Source organism: Diadema setosum, chromosome 21 (genome assembly GCF_964275005.1).
Source record: "Diadema setosum chromosome 21, eeDiaSeto1, whole genome shotgun sequence".
In the NCBI taxonomy this organism is placed as follows: Eukaryota; Metazoa; Echinodermata; class Echinoidea; order Diadematoida; family Diadematidae; genus Diadema; species Diadema setosum.
Genome location: NC_092705.1, coordinates 103,707 through 120,107, shown reverse-complemented (window position 1 = coordinate 120,107; position 16,401 = coordinate 103,707). Strand labels below are relative to the sequence as shown.

General features: G+C 40.0%; 1 protein-coding gene across 1 annotated transcript; it reads left to right on the top strand.

Moving 5' to 3' along the window:
* Positions 1 to 266: 266 nt before the first annotated feature.
* On the top strand, positions 267 to 15,864 carry LOC140244283 (ras-related GTP-binding protein A). Its single transcript, XM_072323928.1, has 8 exons — positions 267 to 313; positions 3,146 to 3,245; positions 5,508 to 5,574; positions 10,026 to 10,248; positions 11,385 to 11,603; positions 13,065 to 13,156; positions 14,160 to 14,275; positions 15,424 to 15,864. The coding sequence occupies exons 1-8, from the start codon at positions 290 to 292 to the stop codon at positions 15,516 to 15,518; spliced, it is 936 nt and encodes a 311-aa protein (XP_072180029.1). The 5' UTR covers positions 267 to 289; the 3' UTR covers positions 15,519 to 15,864.
* The last annotated feature ends 537 nt before the right edge of the window (positions 15,865 to 16,401 follow it).

Genomic DNA, 16,401 nt, shown 5'->3' with positions numbered 1-16,401 from the left:
GACGACACTTCATAAATCATCGCGATTACTACACTACAGTAACGTATTAACTGTATGCAAAGGTACATGTACCTATGTCCAGTGCCGTATACGGCACTGCCTATGTCACATGAATCCCGGGCGGCGACTCTCCTCTATGCAAAAAGTGCTCTCTCTACTCGCACTATACTCGTGATACTCAATCGCTGCGCGCGCGGAACACAGTCAAGTACAACGTGTATACCTCTCTGGGCTCTGGCTAGTACTAAGTAAGACTGTTATAGAGCTGGTTCCTGACGACACTGTCATTATGTCCTCCAAAATTAAGAAAAAGGTGAGTGTCATTGCGCTGTGGTATTGCGTCATTTATTTTCCATAGAACAAAATGTCAAGCTTGTCACTTTAAATTCAGGATTATAATCATGTAATGTCCCGTATCACATAACCTTCCATGCCATTTATAATGTGGCATGATACCATGGTCTTGAAATCGCTCTTCGCTCCGTGAGCGACAGAGTATCATGAGTAGGCCTATGAGTAAATTTTATAGTCTACTCTAGTATCTAGACAATCTCTAGATTTCGTCTATTCTAACGTTAAAAATCGTTAGAATCTCTATATTTCGTCTATTCTAACGTTAAAAATCGTTAGGTCTATCAAATCACGGTAGACACGGTAGAGTCTACTCGTGTTGTAATCTCAGATTTTGTGCAGACAGCTCGACAGGTTACCGGTGATTGGGACGGTGTCGCCTCAAACAAAGCGCGTGACTTCCTTTCCACCAGCACCACACTTTCTGGCTGAAGCTTGTGATGACTGATCTGTGCCAGGTCAACGTTGACACGGCGCAAATCATCATAAATCAAATGACAAGCATGCCAGCTGTCCGAGAAATTAAACTTTCTATTAGTGGCAATGTTTCTGCTGTGTATTATGTTTACGGTCTAACTTGTTAGACTCTATCATGGATCTATGTGAATCTATAACGTTAAATTATGTTCATTATGTTTGTGATTGTTTTGAAAAAACATATTTTTGTCACATCTTGGGTGAAGAGTAATTGTCGCAGTTTGCGGCTGTGCGCCTGTTCACAGTAAGTATACCGGGGCGAGGTGCTCATGGAGCCCCCGGTTCAATTCTCGTCCATCTCATCTGACATGTAAATTGTCGCAACTTCGCACACCATGAGTTTTTGTCGAATAAACACACATGTCCACTTTCCATGATGAAAAGAAGAAAAAATTCTGTCTGCATTTTTTGACAAAAATCAAGTTGTAATCAACTGATGTGCAGCGACCAATCAAAACAAGGTGCTAGCGGGTTTGCTCAATGCAGGGCTGCTGCACCTACTGTATCAACTCGCAGCCCGATTTGATCAAAATCTGTGGCACTTTTTTCTGCGGAGGACCCTCTCCTCACACGAATCAGCTCCATGAAGCTGTAGTCTGAGATAGTAAAAGATTCGTAAAGAGGAAAATAAAATTAGAACTAACCTGATCTTGTGCATACAACTTGTACTCCAAATTACTATTCCACACTGAGTGATAGAGTAGGTGGGTACTTGAATTTGATGGCAAATTAACCACTTTGTAGGTATTATTGGTTCACTTTCTTCATGAAGTCCGCTGTCCACCAGCCTTTGGGCGCCTTTTGTGCAAGAGTCCCGTGGCATCCAGCGCAGACAGCGCGCAAGCCATGCTGTGTACAGAAATCCCCAGATCTCCTCCGGTGCATACGTATGCAAGCTCGCTCTGAAAATCCCACAACTTGCATGGCCCTAGTCCCTTGCCTTGTACAACATGTAATTTGTGTGTGACTGGCTATGACCTACATATTTTGTAGATTAGTAGGCCACTAAACTGACACATTTTTATGGCTCCGCCAAAAGTGTAGCAGGATGCATTATTTTTTGGGTTGTCCGTCCATCCATCCTAATCAATTTTGTGGACACCATACATGTACATCAGGTGAGCGCAAGACCCCTGCATCTCTTTATCTTTTTCACTGAGATCACTATACATTTCAGTTGTAATCTTGTCAGTTGATGGCCGATAGTCGAGCTGCTCGTATCTCTTGGAATGAAGTGTTGGCACTTGGGCAGTATTCTATAAAATCTGATTTTCTTGCATTCTTCCAATCTATTTGTGCAGCCATAGACTACACAACTCTTCACTATATACAGCTGTATCCTACAAACTTTATACTGATAAAATGCCAATATGTACACTGCACCACAACTGCTTCGCTATTTACAGACTTCTTTATGATCCATTGCAAGCACTAGCAGTACATGTACATGTACTCATCTGCCGGGTTGGCTTGAATTCTTGATTCATATGAGATGAGACATAATGCCTACACGTACGTGCATGCCCCCCCCCCCCCCAGTTTTTTTTCCTCGGCGAATTTAGCCATCAGTTAATTGTGACATCATTGGAGCCTGGATTGTCCATTGTGATTTGTGAGAGAGCCATGAAGCACAGCTTCATATTACCCTAAGACTTACAGTAAGGTGTGAGTTTTCTTCAATTGTTGTCTCCCTCTACAAGTGAATTTTATAAGACTGCAACTGCTGATCTATGATTGCTAAAAAACATGCTGGAAAAAGGAACCAGTGGGATTCGAACCTGTCATCTACTGCTTTCAGGGCAGCAACACTACCACCAGGCTGTCCCTGGTTGCTGGCAGTGACATGATGAACTTGGAACAAATACCCAAGCTCTGAAATTCCAAAATGACATTGATACATGTATTAACAGACAAATGAAGGCAAGATATTATTAAGCAGAGGGAGACAAACTTAAGGAAAACTCACACCTCAACCTTCACCCCTCTCTTGCTTTCACCCTAAGACTTGTCATACATACACCATTTTATCTGTAGCAAGATACATTTTCAGCAACAACAAAAAACAAAAACACAAAAACAAAAAAAAACCTACTTCTTCACCACATGTTTTTGTGTTGATATGTCTGAAATGAATATAGTCAAGTTTAGACACATTAATATTTTTTGTAAAGGCAGGATTTCCACTCACATGTCTACAGTGAAAAAAAAAATATAGTGTGAAAAGATGACATTAAGGAATGAAGCTTTCTGGAGTATTTTTCTCTCTCTTTTCTCTGTGTTTAACTTCGTGTTTACTCATCTTTTTGTTATGATGCAGGTGTTGCTAATGGGCAAGAGTGGGTCAGGCAAGACCAGCATGCGGTCAATCATCTTTGCCAACTACATTGCCAGGGATACAAGGAGATTGGGGGCTACAAGTAAGATACAAATTGTACCAACTTTAGTTTCTAAGCCTTCGGGTTCGTATAGTTTTGGTTGAGACCTAACTTCGGGTTTCTAACATTTTTTTGACCAGTGAGATAATGAAAAACATCTTATGAAAAATGAAAAAACGTGTAATTCCAAGACTGATTCAACACTTATTTGATGAAAATTGGTTTTGAAATGGCCGATATATTCAAAATAGAGTAATCCTAATAAAAGGTGGGACCAACCTGTTCTTGGGATTGCCTTGTTTTACTTTGTTTTGGATGTCTCAGCAATTCCAAAACTTATTTTCATCTAATACACTTTGAATTCCTCATATAAGGATATGCTCAGTGTGGTTTCATAAGTGGTTTCTTGGTATCTCACAAAAAGTTAGCCCAATCCTCATCTCCACCAATACTACAGCTGTATACCATCCCTCTAAGTGTTGTGGTGATAAGGGTAAGCAAACCAAATTCTCTCTCTCTCTCTCTCTCAGAAAAAATATATATACATAATTTTATATATATATATGATATACATTATGTATTTAAAATAAAGACTCGTGTCCAGGCAACTTATAGTACCAACATCTGTGGGAAGAGTCTGCAGACATGCCCCCTAAACATTTTTTTTTGCACGTTGAAACTGAAACAATGGGTGATTTCAAGTTCGGTGCTAGTGCTAGTGCTAGCTCCCGAATAACAGCCTTGAATTGCGCTCCAACACCGACGGTCAGATTAACGAAGCAATACCGTTCACCGCGATGTCGGTGGGAATTGCGCGACGAAAAAAGTGATGGCGCATGGCTAAAGTCAAATATCAAAAGATGTAGCAATGACTGCTTAGGTTTAGACACATAATGAGGAAGACTGATTAAAATGCCACAAATTTCATCCATTGTTTAAAACACATTTACATTGTATTATTTTGCTTCCAGGCTCAGATTTGATACAGGTTGTAGCCATGCCTGGAGTGTTCATGTTCTTTACATGGGTGACTACTTCATTAGCATAGACTTTGAACATAAAACGTGCATCTATTATGGAAGGGAATAGTATACAGTTCTCGCATGGCAACGCTAACACCAGCACCGAACTTGAAATGAAGAAAATGATAATCCCTAGGGGCTAGTGTTAGTCAATGGGGAAAAAGTAGGTAAATCACGAACACAAACGGCAGAGCTCGGTTCAGCTGACGACATTCAACACCGAGCCCAGCACCAGCAACCGGAAATACATGTATGTCATAATTTTGAGGTCAACTCCCAGCGCTGACGTGATTTCAAGTTTGGTTTTATCGCTGGTGCTGGTGCTGAGATAGCACTAGCACTAGCACTAGCACCGAACTTGAAATCACCCAATGGATCCATTGATTGGATTTTATTGTGCCATGCCTCAGTGTGTGACACGGAACTGTGCTGTACAATGTGAATGCCTCAATCACACCTTTGCACATGACTTGTGTGTTGCTGCATATTGCCTGAAAGCAGACATACCCAATACACAGATTGGCACACATGCCTGCACTAATTCCTCAGTGGTTATACAATTATCCAAACTATTTAAGAGTGGCTTAGGACAGGCAAATTGATGCAATCATGACAAAATATGAGGCCTAATTGAAGACTTAAACAATCAGATACAAAAATTTGTACAGCTGATTTATAGCCATCGACATGAAATCAAGAGCTCTCCAATTTGTCTCCAGGTTTGAGTCCCACTGGTTCTTTTTTTTTCCGACATGTTTGTTAATTTACAGATCAGCAGTTGCGATCTTAACAAGTTTAATTTGTAGAGGGAGACAAATTGAAGAAACTCACACCTGAACCTTCACCCCTTTGAATAATATCTCTCTTTCATGCCCCCTTCATGTTTGGAAAGTCCTTGCTGTTGAGCTAGATGTAATGTGGCAACAATTGCAAGCAGTTGCAAGGGCCCAGTGTGGCTTTGAGGTGATAGTGTAGCTTCTGTGAGTCGCGTGTCAAATTGAAACTGAAAATGTGCCAAGGAACACAGTGGACTTTATGTCACAGAGATTTTTTTTTTTTTTTTTTAAATCATCATTTGATTCGACTAAGAGACTTGCTATTCAGGAATTTGCTGACCAACTGTAATTTTGCTTTCCTATAATTTGCTAACTCTCTCACCTGAATTTAAGGAAATTTATGGGTGCGTGTAGCACGCTGAGAATAAAGTAGGCAGTGATTCTATCAGTTGACAAACAACAAGAGCTCACTACTCTCAATGTCACCATTCCTTTGTCTCTACCAGTTGATGTGGAGCACTCTCATGTCAGATTTCTCGGCAACTTGGTTCTTAACTTATGGGACTGTGGAGGGTAAGTACATTGTGAGCTGACGGTAATCTGAAATTGACTTTATCAGTTGTGGAGCCACAATTGTTTTTTCTTCTAATTCTTTACGTGCCTGATTGATTTATTATACTTAATATTTATTCCTATCCACACCAGCCTGTGCAGTAATGACAGTTAAATTACTTGTAGGACATCTCCTGCAATAGTAATATGCAGTTAATCCAGCAATAGTAATACAGATGGAATGTGTTTATTTAAATAGTTTCTTTTGCAAAACTTTACTCTAAATGTATAGTATGTCTGTTTTGTAGAGCCTAGATATTGTGCATAATCTCTGTTTTAACTTAGCACTGAGAATGTTCTGTGTTGACTGAATATTCATACAATGCATGTTCATCGAACACTGATTTTTTTTTTTTTTGTCGCTTCATGATATTGAAAGTTACTATAGACCTTTGAACTACAGTGTTTTATTGCAATGATTGATTGCAGAATGAACAGTTATTACTTGATTTATGTTTAACATTGTTTCATACACCAATAGTGTTAATAAAGAAGTGGTGATTATCTTTCTTATCTGTTATGCATTGTACAGAAATGACAATGACATGGAATGTGATATTAATGTAATATTAGTGCTACAGTCTATATGTGACTGTGCATCCCAACACCAACAAAAAGTCGCACCCCCTTGATATTACATGAAGACTCAAAAGAAAGGTGAAACAGGTCAAGCAAGTCAATTTTTAGTTTTCCACATTTTCTGAAATAGCTATTCTTCTTCTACTTTAGAAATTCTTGAGTTTGGGATCATAAAATGAATGGGAAAATGGGTTTTCAGCAGTTTTTCTGCACCCCCCTTTTTTTTATGCCTCCGCCACGAAGTGGTGCCGGAGGCATTATGTTTTCGGGTTGTCCGTCCGTCCGTCCGTCCGTCCGTCCGTCCGTCCGTCCTTCCGTCCTTCCGTCCGTCCGTCCGTCCTTCCGTCCGTCCGTCCTTCCGTCCGTCCGTAATGAATTTTGTGGACAAGGTAACTATCAAAACCTGTTGAGGTATCCTAATGAAACTTGGCATGTATGTGTATTAGGGGGTGAAGTTGTGCCTATCAACTTTTGGGTGCACATGCTCAAGGTCAAAGGTCAAAAGGTCAAGGTCAAATACATAAAATTTCACTATTTCCACCGTATCTATTGAATGCCTGAAGATATTTTCTTGAAACTTAGTGTATATATGTATTACCCAATAAAGATTCTCTGGTGAAAGTTTTCGTCATGAGGTCAAAGGTCAAAGGTCAAAAGGTCAGGGTCAAATACATAAAATTTCACTATTTCCACCATATCTATTGAATGCCTGAAGATATTTTCTTGAAACTTAGTGTATACATGTATTACCCAATTAAGATTCTCTGGTGAAAGTTTGGGTCATGAGGTCAAAGGTCAAAGGTCAAAAGGTCAAGTAAAAATATTAAAACTTTTTTTTTTCTCCATACCTTGGAAAATTGTTCAAGGTATCTTCATGGAACATAGTATATACATATACTGACTGGAAGTGATTATCTAGAGAATGTAGGGTTCATGGGGTCAAAGGTCAGGGGTCAAAGGTCAAGTGCAACACTTCAAAATTTTACTATTTCCCTCCTATCATGCAATGCCAGCAGGGTTATTTTTTTTTACACTTGGTGTATGCATACATGTTTAACCTAATAGAAATTCTCTGGAAAGTTTTTTTTTTCTTCTTTTTTTGCCTCAAAGGTCAAAAGGTCAAAGATCAAGTGAAAGTGCTGAACTAACTTTTTCCTCCATATCTCGGAAGTGGCTCAAGTTATCTTGAAACTTAGTACATCAATGTTCTACCTGAAAGTGATTATCTTATGAATTTTAGGGTCAAGGGCCAGATGAAAATGGTAACAATTTACTATTCAATTCAGAAATTGCACTTTTTCTCCACACCTGTACCTTGAAAATTACTCAATGCCTAAATGTATGAATGGGTCAAAGTCGAGTTAAAGTCCTTAAATCCCTAGATACATGCTCTCCTATTCATCCAATTAAACCTAGGTCAAGGAAGGTGAACATTCAACACATTTATGACAAACTTGTCATTTCAATATTTTGCCAATTTTGTGAAAATGTAATCACACATTGTCCACATGTACTATCTAGACCTATTGGGAAAATCATGCATTTAATATGGCGGAGGCATACCAGTCGCCAAAGCGACATTTCTAGTTGGTAGAGTAGTGTGACCTGGGGCCTGTTTCATAAAACTTGTTATCAGTGACAACTACCGCATTTCTATGACAAATTTGCTCTCAGCAAATCAGATGCAAGAATTTCAGTAGCTTGTCACATCTATGACAACTTGTCACTGATGACAAGTTTTATGAATTGGGCCTCAGGTATGTCTTAGAGGCCCCTTTTTATTAGCTCACCTGAGCCAAAGGCTCAAGTGAGCTATTGCGATCGCCCTTCGTCCGGCGTGCGTCGTGCGTCGTGCGTCGTGCGTCGTCCGTCGTGCGTCGTCCGTCGTGCGTCGTCCGTCGTCCGTCGTGCGTAAACTTTTACATTTTTATCTTCTTCTTGAAAACCCCAAGACCGATTTTCATCAAACTTGGCAGGTAGCATCCCTAGGGGGTTAGGAACTCAATTTGTTAAAATGGGCACCATGCCCCACCCAGGGGGCCCCCAGGGGGGCCCAAACCCCCCAAAATTAAGGAATCTGTAAAAATCTTCTTCTCTAGAACCAGAAGTGATAGAGCTAAGTTAATACTATGAGTTAGTACATTGATGACTGTAGTTTCAAGTTTGTTCATGGCAGAATCAGGGGTGCCCCCCTTGGGACCCAGGGGAGGGGGGTGGGGAGGGGTCCTAATGGGGCCTAAATTATACATTTTCATCTTCTTCTTGAGAACCCCGTGACCAATTTTCACCAAACTTGGCAGGTAGTATCCCTAGGGGGTTAGGATCTCAATTTGTTAAAATGGGCACCATGCCCCACCCAGGGGCCCCAGCGGGGCCAAACCCCCCAAAATGAAGGAATCTTTAAAAATCTTCTCTAGAATCAGAAGTTATAGAGCTAAGATAATACTATGAGTGAGTACATTAATGACTGTAGTTTCAAGTTTGTTCATAGCAAATCCAGGGGTGCCCCTCTTGGGGGCAGGGGGGGGGGGGGGTTGGGAAGGTCCAAATGGGGGCCTGAATTGTACATTTTCATCTTCTTCCTGAAAACCTCATGATGGATTTTCGTCAAACTTGGCAGGTAGCATCCCTAGGGGGTCAGGATCTCAATTTATCAAAATGGGCACCATGCCCCACCCAGAGGGCCCCAGGGGGCCCCCAATCCCCCCAAATGAAGGAATCTTTAAAAATTTTGGCCCTTATTGTACATTTTCATCTTCTACTTGAGAAGCCTGGTCAAATTTTAGTAGAGCTGTGAATAATTTAGATTAGTGACTGCGTGAAAGGTGAACTTGCGATACTCAGGTGAGCGCTAGACCCGCGGGTCTCTTGTTTCTTGAAAAATCATTTGCACACTCTCCACTTTCAACTTTGATAACTTTTGAAAGCATAATGCTTCTGCTTTGAAAGTTGGCAGTAATCATAGACAGAATGTGTTGATAGAGCCTGCTCAATTTCAGCTTTCAATCTAATAATCCCTTCATTGTTGTTGCTACGGTAGTTTACATCCTGTTATTTGTTCCATTCATCACACAGCTAGCACAGCTGACGTAGCGCTTGAATAGACCCTGTACTTCAGAGCCTGTTTTCTTGGTTCACACTTTTCCAGAGTGTGTGTTTTTTTTATGTAGATAGGTTAGGAGAGTCCATTTGAATTGAGTTAATACATCATTTTAATTCTTAGAGTCTGCTTTGATTTTTAGAATCTGCCCATAACTAAAAATTCATGTCTGGCGACTTTTTGTTGGTTTTGTGGTGCAGGGTCACATATTGTAATGTTGATGTTAGTGTTCGACTCATTGTAATGATAACATTATCAGTACAGGTATTATAGATGGTATCACTGTGGCAATTGCCAGTGTCATAATTGCAGTTGTAGTTTGCTATTTCCTAATCTGAATTATAGCTGAAGTGTTGTTGATTGAAAGCTATAGTGCACAACTTGTAGGATGCATCTTTCTGTTCTTGTTTCCATGACTGAAGTTTGAAATAACTTCTTTTATGGGTAACAAGTATAACTGCATAATCACTTGTAGAGATAGACCTACATATGGAGTCTCTGAGGGATACTTGAATACATTTGAAATACACATTTTAAATGCATTTGTATTTCAGTGGTGACCACCCACAAAACCATGCATGCAATGCTTTTTACTTGACTGTACATCATATTAAGTATCGTGTATCAAGTGAACTACAGTATTCATTTCAAACTTATATTACAATGAATGCTGTTAATATTTGTATCACATGTGAGTGTCCCAATGGCATTCTGTGGTCTCTTTTCCCTGTAGACAGGAGGCTTTTATGGAGAACTATTTCACCAGTCAGAAAGATAACATCTTCGCCAATGTGGAAGTACTCATCTATGTGTTTGATGTGGAGAGTCGTGAGCTTGACAAAGACATGCACTACTACCAGTCATGTCTAGAGGCAATCCTCCAACGATCACCCAATGCCAAAATCTTCTGCCTCATTCACAAGATGGACCTAGTGCAGGAAGATCAACGAGAGTTGGTGAGTGAATTGAAGAGAGGTGGTGTATAGGAAGAGCAGGGCTAGAAGGGCTGAATAGTATAAAGGTCAGATTCTGGTCAGTTACCTGGGCAGATGCTGGTCAGTTGTCTGGGCATGAGTTTTGAGAGGGAGACAAATACCCCGTTTATACTGCTAGCGGGTTTCAGAGCCTCCTCGAGGAGGTTCGAAAGCCCACTCTGAAAAAGCAGCCTCTTGTCTGTTTATACTGCTCGCCAAAAGCAGACCCTAGCAGGCCCAACCTTCTCCTCTCTTCTGATTTATGGCGCGGGCTTTTGAGTGACAGTGTGCAAGTTGAAAAGCTTTCTGCAGCGAGGATTGGTCGAGATGGCTGGGTTGTTTATGTAAGCAGGTGATGACCTCAGCAATTACCTCCGGTTCGGCCAAAAAGCGGCTTCTCGAACCCCCTTTGTGTTTATACTGCAGTCGAACCTCCTCGAGCCTGCTATAGCGGGATCTGAAACCTCCCCCCATAGGAGGTTTCAGAACCCGACCCGACCCGACCCGATCGGATCGCCTTTTCTGAATTCTGTCTGTTTATACTGAGCTGAAAGCCTGCTCGAAGCGGCTACAGGGGGTTTCAGAACCTCCTTTTTCCTTAGTATAAACGGGGTAAAAGATGCCACTCCAACACTTTTTTCTTCTTTTTCCTAGGGGGATTTTTTATTTGAGAGAGAAAGAGAAAGATAAAAATTGGTTTGCTCAGGCAGGCTATTCCTGTTGTAGTGTTCATTTTATTTACTGACCATACAATTTGTAGGTTTGACCCACTATGTTCTCAGACTGGTATTTTGCATAGTGTTTATTCTTAGAGAAACTCTTGATAATGCAAAATATTTTAAGTGTAGCTTACAATAGATGAATATCATTGAGATGACGGTTGTGAAAGAGTGTCTCTTCTTTGTACCTCGTGGTATTTGCCCTGATGTTGCATTGCTTATGCTTGTATGTTTTTAAGATGTAAAGCATAGTGATGTGTACTAATCAACGTATGCTGTTCTTTGAAAGGTTTTCGTCAATGTTCAGACATGAATATTCATACTTAATACCCATACCCCCAACTGAATGAGCTGCAGACAGTAAGATGAAGTACATGTATTTGTCAATGAATGTCTCAGATCTTCAAGGAGCGAGAGGATGATTTAAAGAGACTGTCCAAACCTCTGGACTGTACTTGCTTCAGGACGTCCATCTGGGATGAGACTCTGTACCAGGCCTGGTCCTCCATCGTCTACCTCCTCATTCCCAATGTCGAGCAGCTCAAGACCAACCTCATCAACTTTGCTGACATTATTGATGCAGATGAAGTGTTGCTTTTTGAGAGAGCCACTTTTCTAGTGAGTATATAACGTCTTTACAATTTTTGATGTCATTAGTCATAGTTACCATTGTCAGTTGACAATTAAGAATTTTATTTGATGTTTTGGCGATCTAACAGAGAAGTGCAGGCTTCAAAGATAGTATTATGATATGGGTTACGGGATCACATAGCTTCATTACCTCCTGACATGAGAAATTGAGTGATTACAAGTCTTGTGTAATAAACATTGAAGGAATCAGAATGGTTAGAGCAGGCGGGGGTAAGCAGCAGTACAATGCACACATGATCAGCCCTCTACTCATACCCTCACCAATCTTTGTGTGTGTTTTTGTGTGTTTGTTAGCTATTGTAGTCAAGTAGCAAAATTTGCTCAGAACAAGTCCATGTACTGTCTCTATGACAGTCTGCCGTATACAGTTGTACATGCTTTCCCCAACTTCTCTTTGATCTCAGACAAGACTAGCTCACCTTCATCTGGCAAAATCATGAGTTGAGATACAATGTATGTGCCACATTTTGACTTACTGTTCTGACCCAAAGTCACATTGAGAGCCCTGGCTACATTTTGCCTTCTTCCATTTTCATCCCTCTCTCAATTTAGTGCCTTTGTTGTTGTTTTCAAAGTTCCTCTTTAGACAATTAGACCTGTGCTCTTACAACGTATGTGGGTCAGATTCATCAGTGCAACAAAAAGAATGGTTTGGGCGTGAATAAAAACATGATGGAGGTCTGCCTAGATTAAGAGTCTTGCCACCAAACGGCAGAAGACTTCAACGGTTGTCATGAAGATATAGTATCAGGAAAGAGAGCATTACAGGTCTTGACAGTCCGAGGGGAGAAAGATTGGCAATGGTATTCCATAGTGGTAACTGGTAACTGGTAGCACTGATGATGGATATGTTGTGTGGCTTGCTGTGCTGGAGTAGTATTCTGACCTATATTGAGGTTAGCCAGATTGTGATGCATTTTAACCCGTTAAGGACGAGTCCCAAGTGTGCTTGGTTATGTGTCTATGGAAACTTGTGTTGTCGCAAAATCAGTCCATCTTCAACAGGTTAAAGAGAAGAAGGAGGCTTTTAGCATCTCACGTCTTTGTTGCAGGGAGGGGCATTGAAGCTCATGGAGTCTGTTTGCCAACTCTTACCTGGTCAACTATACCCGAAAGTCTTGAAAGTCAGCTGTATATGAACAATTATTTTCCTCAGTGGACCACAAACCTCTGAATAAGGTTGACATGGTCAAATTGTCAACTTTTAAGAAGAATTTGATGACACAATGTAGGGAATGAAAAAAACAAACAAACTGTGCTTTTTCATACATCACTTCGTGTTCTGTTGAGATAAGCAGTGACCACTTAAGTGAATTTACTGTATCTAAAATGCGTGACCTGCAACCCATTACATATGAAATACCCCCCCCCCCCCATTGACTGATCAATGTTAGATGTCTGTGATATGTTCTTGTACTATTGCTATAGGTGATATCTCACTGCCAGAGAAGAGAACACAGAGATGTCCACAGGTTCGAGAAGATCAGTAATATCATCAAGCAGTTCAAGCTTAGCTGCAGGTAAGGTTGCTGTTCAGGCTCAAAAGGTTGTTTGTTGTGTGTGTTTGTGTGGTTGTTTTTTTCTTTCTTTTTGAGCTGTTCAGTCATTTTTGGTCCACCCTTTAGGGTCCACTAGCTCTCAGTGGGTGGTGGTCCCAATTTAGCAACTAATGGGATGAACAAGTTGGGGTTACCAAGTCGAATTTGATATATTCAACCTCTCCTCAAACTGCAAACTTGACAGGAATCATTTTTGGGTTCAGGGTGATAAGATTTGTTCAAATTGCACAAACCACACCAGTAGCAGGGGAAAATGTGTTGGAATTCAAACATGATCATCATTTCTAGATCTTGGAGGTGCTGTATAGAAGCCAGGTTGTACTGATTGTAGATACCTGAAGGTTCTTACAGAAAAAAAAAAGAAAGAAAAAAGAAAAAAAAAATATATATGACAGTGTCAGTGGTAGTACAGTTGAACTCTTATGGAAGTAACACTTTGGATAGGGGGCTATGTGTTTATCCCTCATCATGGGAAAGGTAACACTCCTTTTAGTTATAGCTACTCTATTGGTGGCCGCAGTGATGAAAGTAATGTTTCCATCATTTTCTTCAAAATAAGTTATAGTGATATTTGGCATTAGTCATTCTCAGATGCAAGGATTGCAGAGTAATTCAGTGGTAGCTTTGAGGCTTTTGGCTAAGGGTACTTGTAGAGGGCTAAAGCTCTGTAGCTTTAAATTATTCATCTGTCCAGCAATTAAGAATATTGTTGTACATGGCTATCTTTGTAAGTAAAGGATAATGCCCTGGCATATTTTAATTGTTTAGCAGCACCTTGGTAGTACACTTTAGAGCTTTAATCTCACAATAGATTTTGAGCAAGAGTTCATAATACTGAAATGTATGTATCATAGCATTTTTGTATACAGTATTTACCCTGTTCATTTTCAGTTGAGCACATTTGTGAAATGCTGTATTGCTCTGCTTCACTTTTGTCAAATTTCTTGTGTCAATATTTGCTCAGCAAACTGGCAGCATCATTTCAGAGTATGGAGGTCAGGAATTCCAGTTTTGCAGCCTTCATAGATGTCTTCACACAGAACACTTATGTCATGGTCATCATGTCAGACCTGTCAATACGTGAGTTGAGCTTTCTGTCTTTATCGTCAGAGACTGCAAAGAGACTAATATCTGGAAAGAAAATTACCTGGGAGAGTTCCATGATTATTCTCAATACCAGACATTCATCTGTGTTCATGAAAATGATTATTGATCGCAATCACATGCAATTCAGATGAAGTGATAATATTATAGCCCCACAAATTTATCCTGCACACAAACCCTCACTGGATTGCCTTTTGTATGCCTCTGTTCCTTTAGTGTGACATGCATGATGTTTGGAGATTGTCTATCAATTTAGTGCAGATTTAATTCTCAGGAAAACCCCTAGGTGCTTTTCTTTGTGCTTGGCTCTCATACGTTCATGAGGTGTAAATATATTGATAAGATTTGTCCAAATCCCTCAAGGTCAAAGATCACTTATCTTTGGCTGGACATGTCTTACTTTGGCTGGACATGTGATGACATAAATGGTATCCCGAGGTACCAAATAAAAATCAGCCATTTTGTTGAATTATTTATTTATTTTTTAAAAAGGTTGGCCCCTGGGTGCCAAAAAGATGAAATTATTTTGCTGCTGGAGCTAGGGTGCGCTAGCCACTGCACTGCACTGCACTGCACTGAAGCACACGCTAGTGGTATCACAATGTGCCATGCACGCATAGTATAACCTGCAGTGGCAGGGGACTGACTATGTACATGCACACACAGTGCACGCATTTTTCTCTGGCTGTCCTCAAGTGGACGTGAGATGGCCCTACACCACGCGGTAACCCGGGGTACTACGGTACCCCGGGGTAACGCGTGATGCATCATGTCTTACTTTGGCTGGACATGTCTTTTTCCAGCCAGAAATATCCAGTGATATGATTTTTTTCAATGGGAGGCTTCCTGCAGTAAATATGGATATAAAAATTATTGTCGGCCATTACAATATATGTAACATACAAGCATCTCCATTTTTATAAGCATTATATTCCTTGAGGATTTATAGTTGCCTTCAAATTAAGCTTGAAGAGCCAAGACTGCCATGAAATATGATATAATTCCTCAGTACTGTAACCAGTAAAGCGTGTTGGAGGAATTAACTCTTTATGAGTTTATTTATTTGTTTGTGTAAAAACCCTCCCTACTGTCTCACTTTTCTCTCTCTTTCCATGTCTTTCTAGCTCCTGCCACAACCCTCATCAATATCAAGAATGCAAGGAAACACTTTGAAAAACTGGAGAGGGTGAACAAGAATCCAAATCCAATGGTGCGCTAGGTGTGAGCAAGCAGCAAGGAGGCATGTCCTGATTTGTAACAGTTGTTTCAAGATGCTAAGTCACTGACTTAAACATCTTGATGAGCGCAATTTTTCCTTGTAGAGAATCTGTATATGCCAGCTGTTCCTACCTATTTTGAAGATATGAGCATATTCTGATGGAACTCCATGATTTATGAAGTTTCTCTAACACCAGGCCAGAAACATGTTACATGTAAATTATAGACCCCAACAGTAACTCCTTACAGTATACTGGTAGCTTATTATTGTTTTTTTTTTTTTTTTTTTTCTTCTGCACAAAATGATTCGAAAAGCATTTCAATAAAAAAATGCAGACATAGAGGTATTTTCTAGGACTATAAATTCACTTTTTGGTGATATCTACAGACATAGGGAATCATGTTACTCAACATTTGCCAGGCACAGGAATGCTTTGGCATAAAGGCCTGGCACCATGAGTGCATCTGTGTTTATATCACACATGCAGATACCATGAAGGTGTTGGTATAATGCATCAGTCCCAGCAGCATGAATGTTGATTTCCATTTAGTAAAGATAAAACTCAAGTGTTGATATGATCAAGTGGGGATATATATATATATATATATATATATATATATATATATATATATATATATATATATATATTATTGTAATTATATTATTTGAAATCACTTTAACACCTTTCACACAATATATTAGAAGTTACATGTTCTGTCCGAATTCTGCTTGGTTATGAAGAGAAGGCATAGAAGATCTCAAGTACCTCACTACTTGCCATAAGACCAGTGGTTTCAGGATGAATGATATCATAGTGTAGGTGTAATTTCTGAAGTTTTATATATTGAAATGTGTGCATAGTCTGACATAATGTATTAACTTC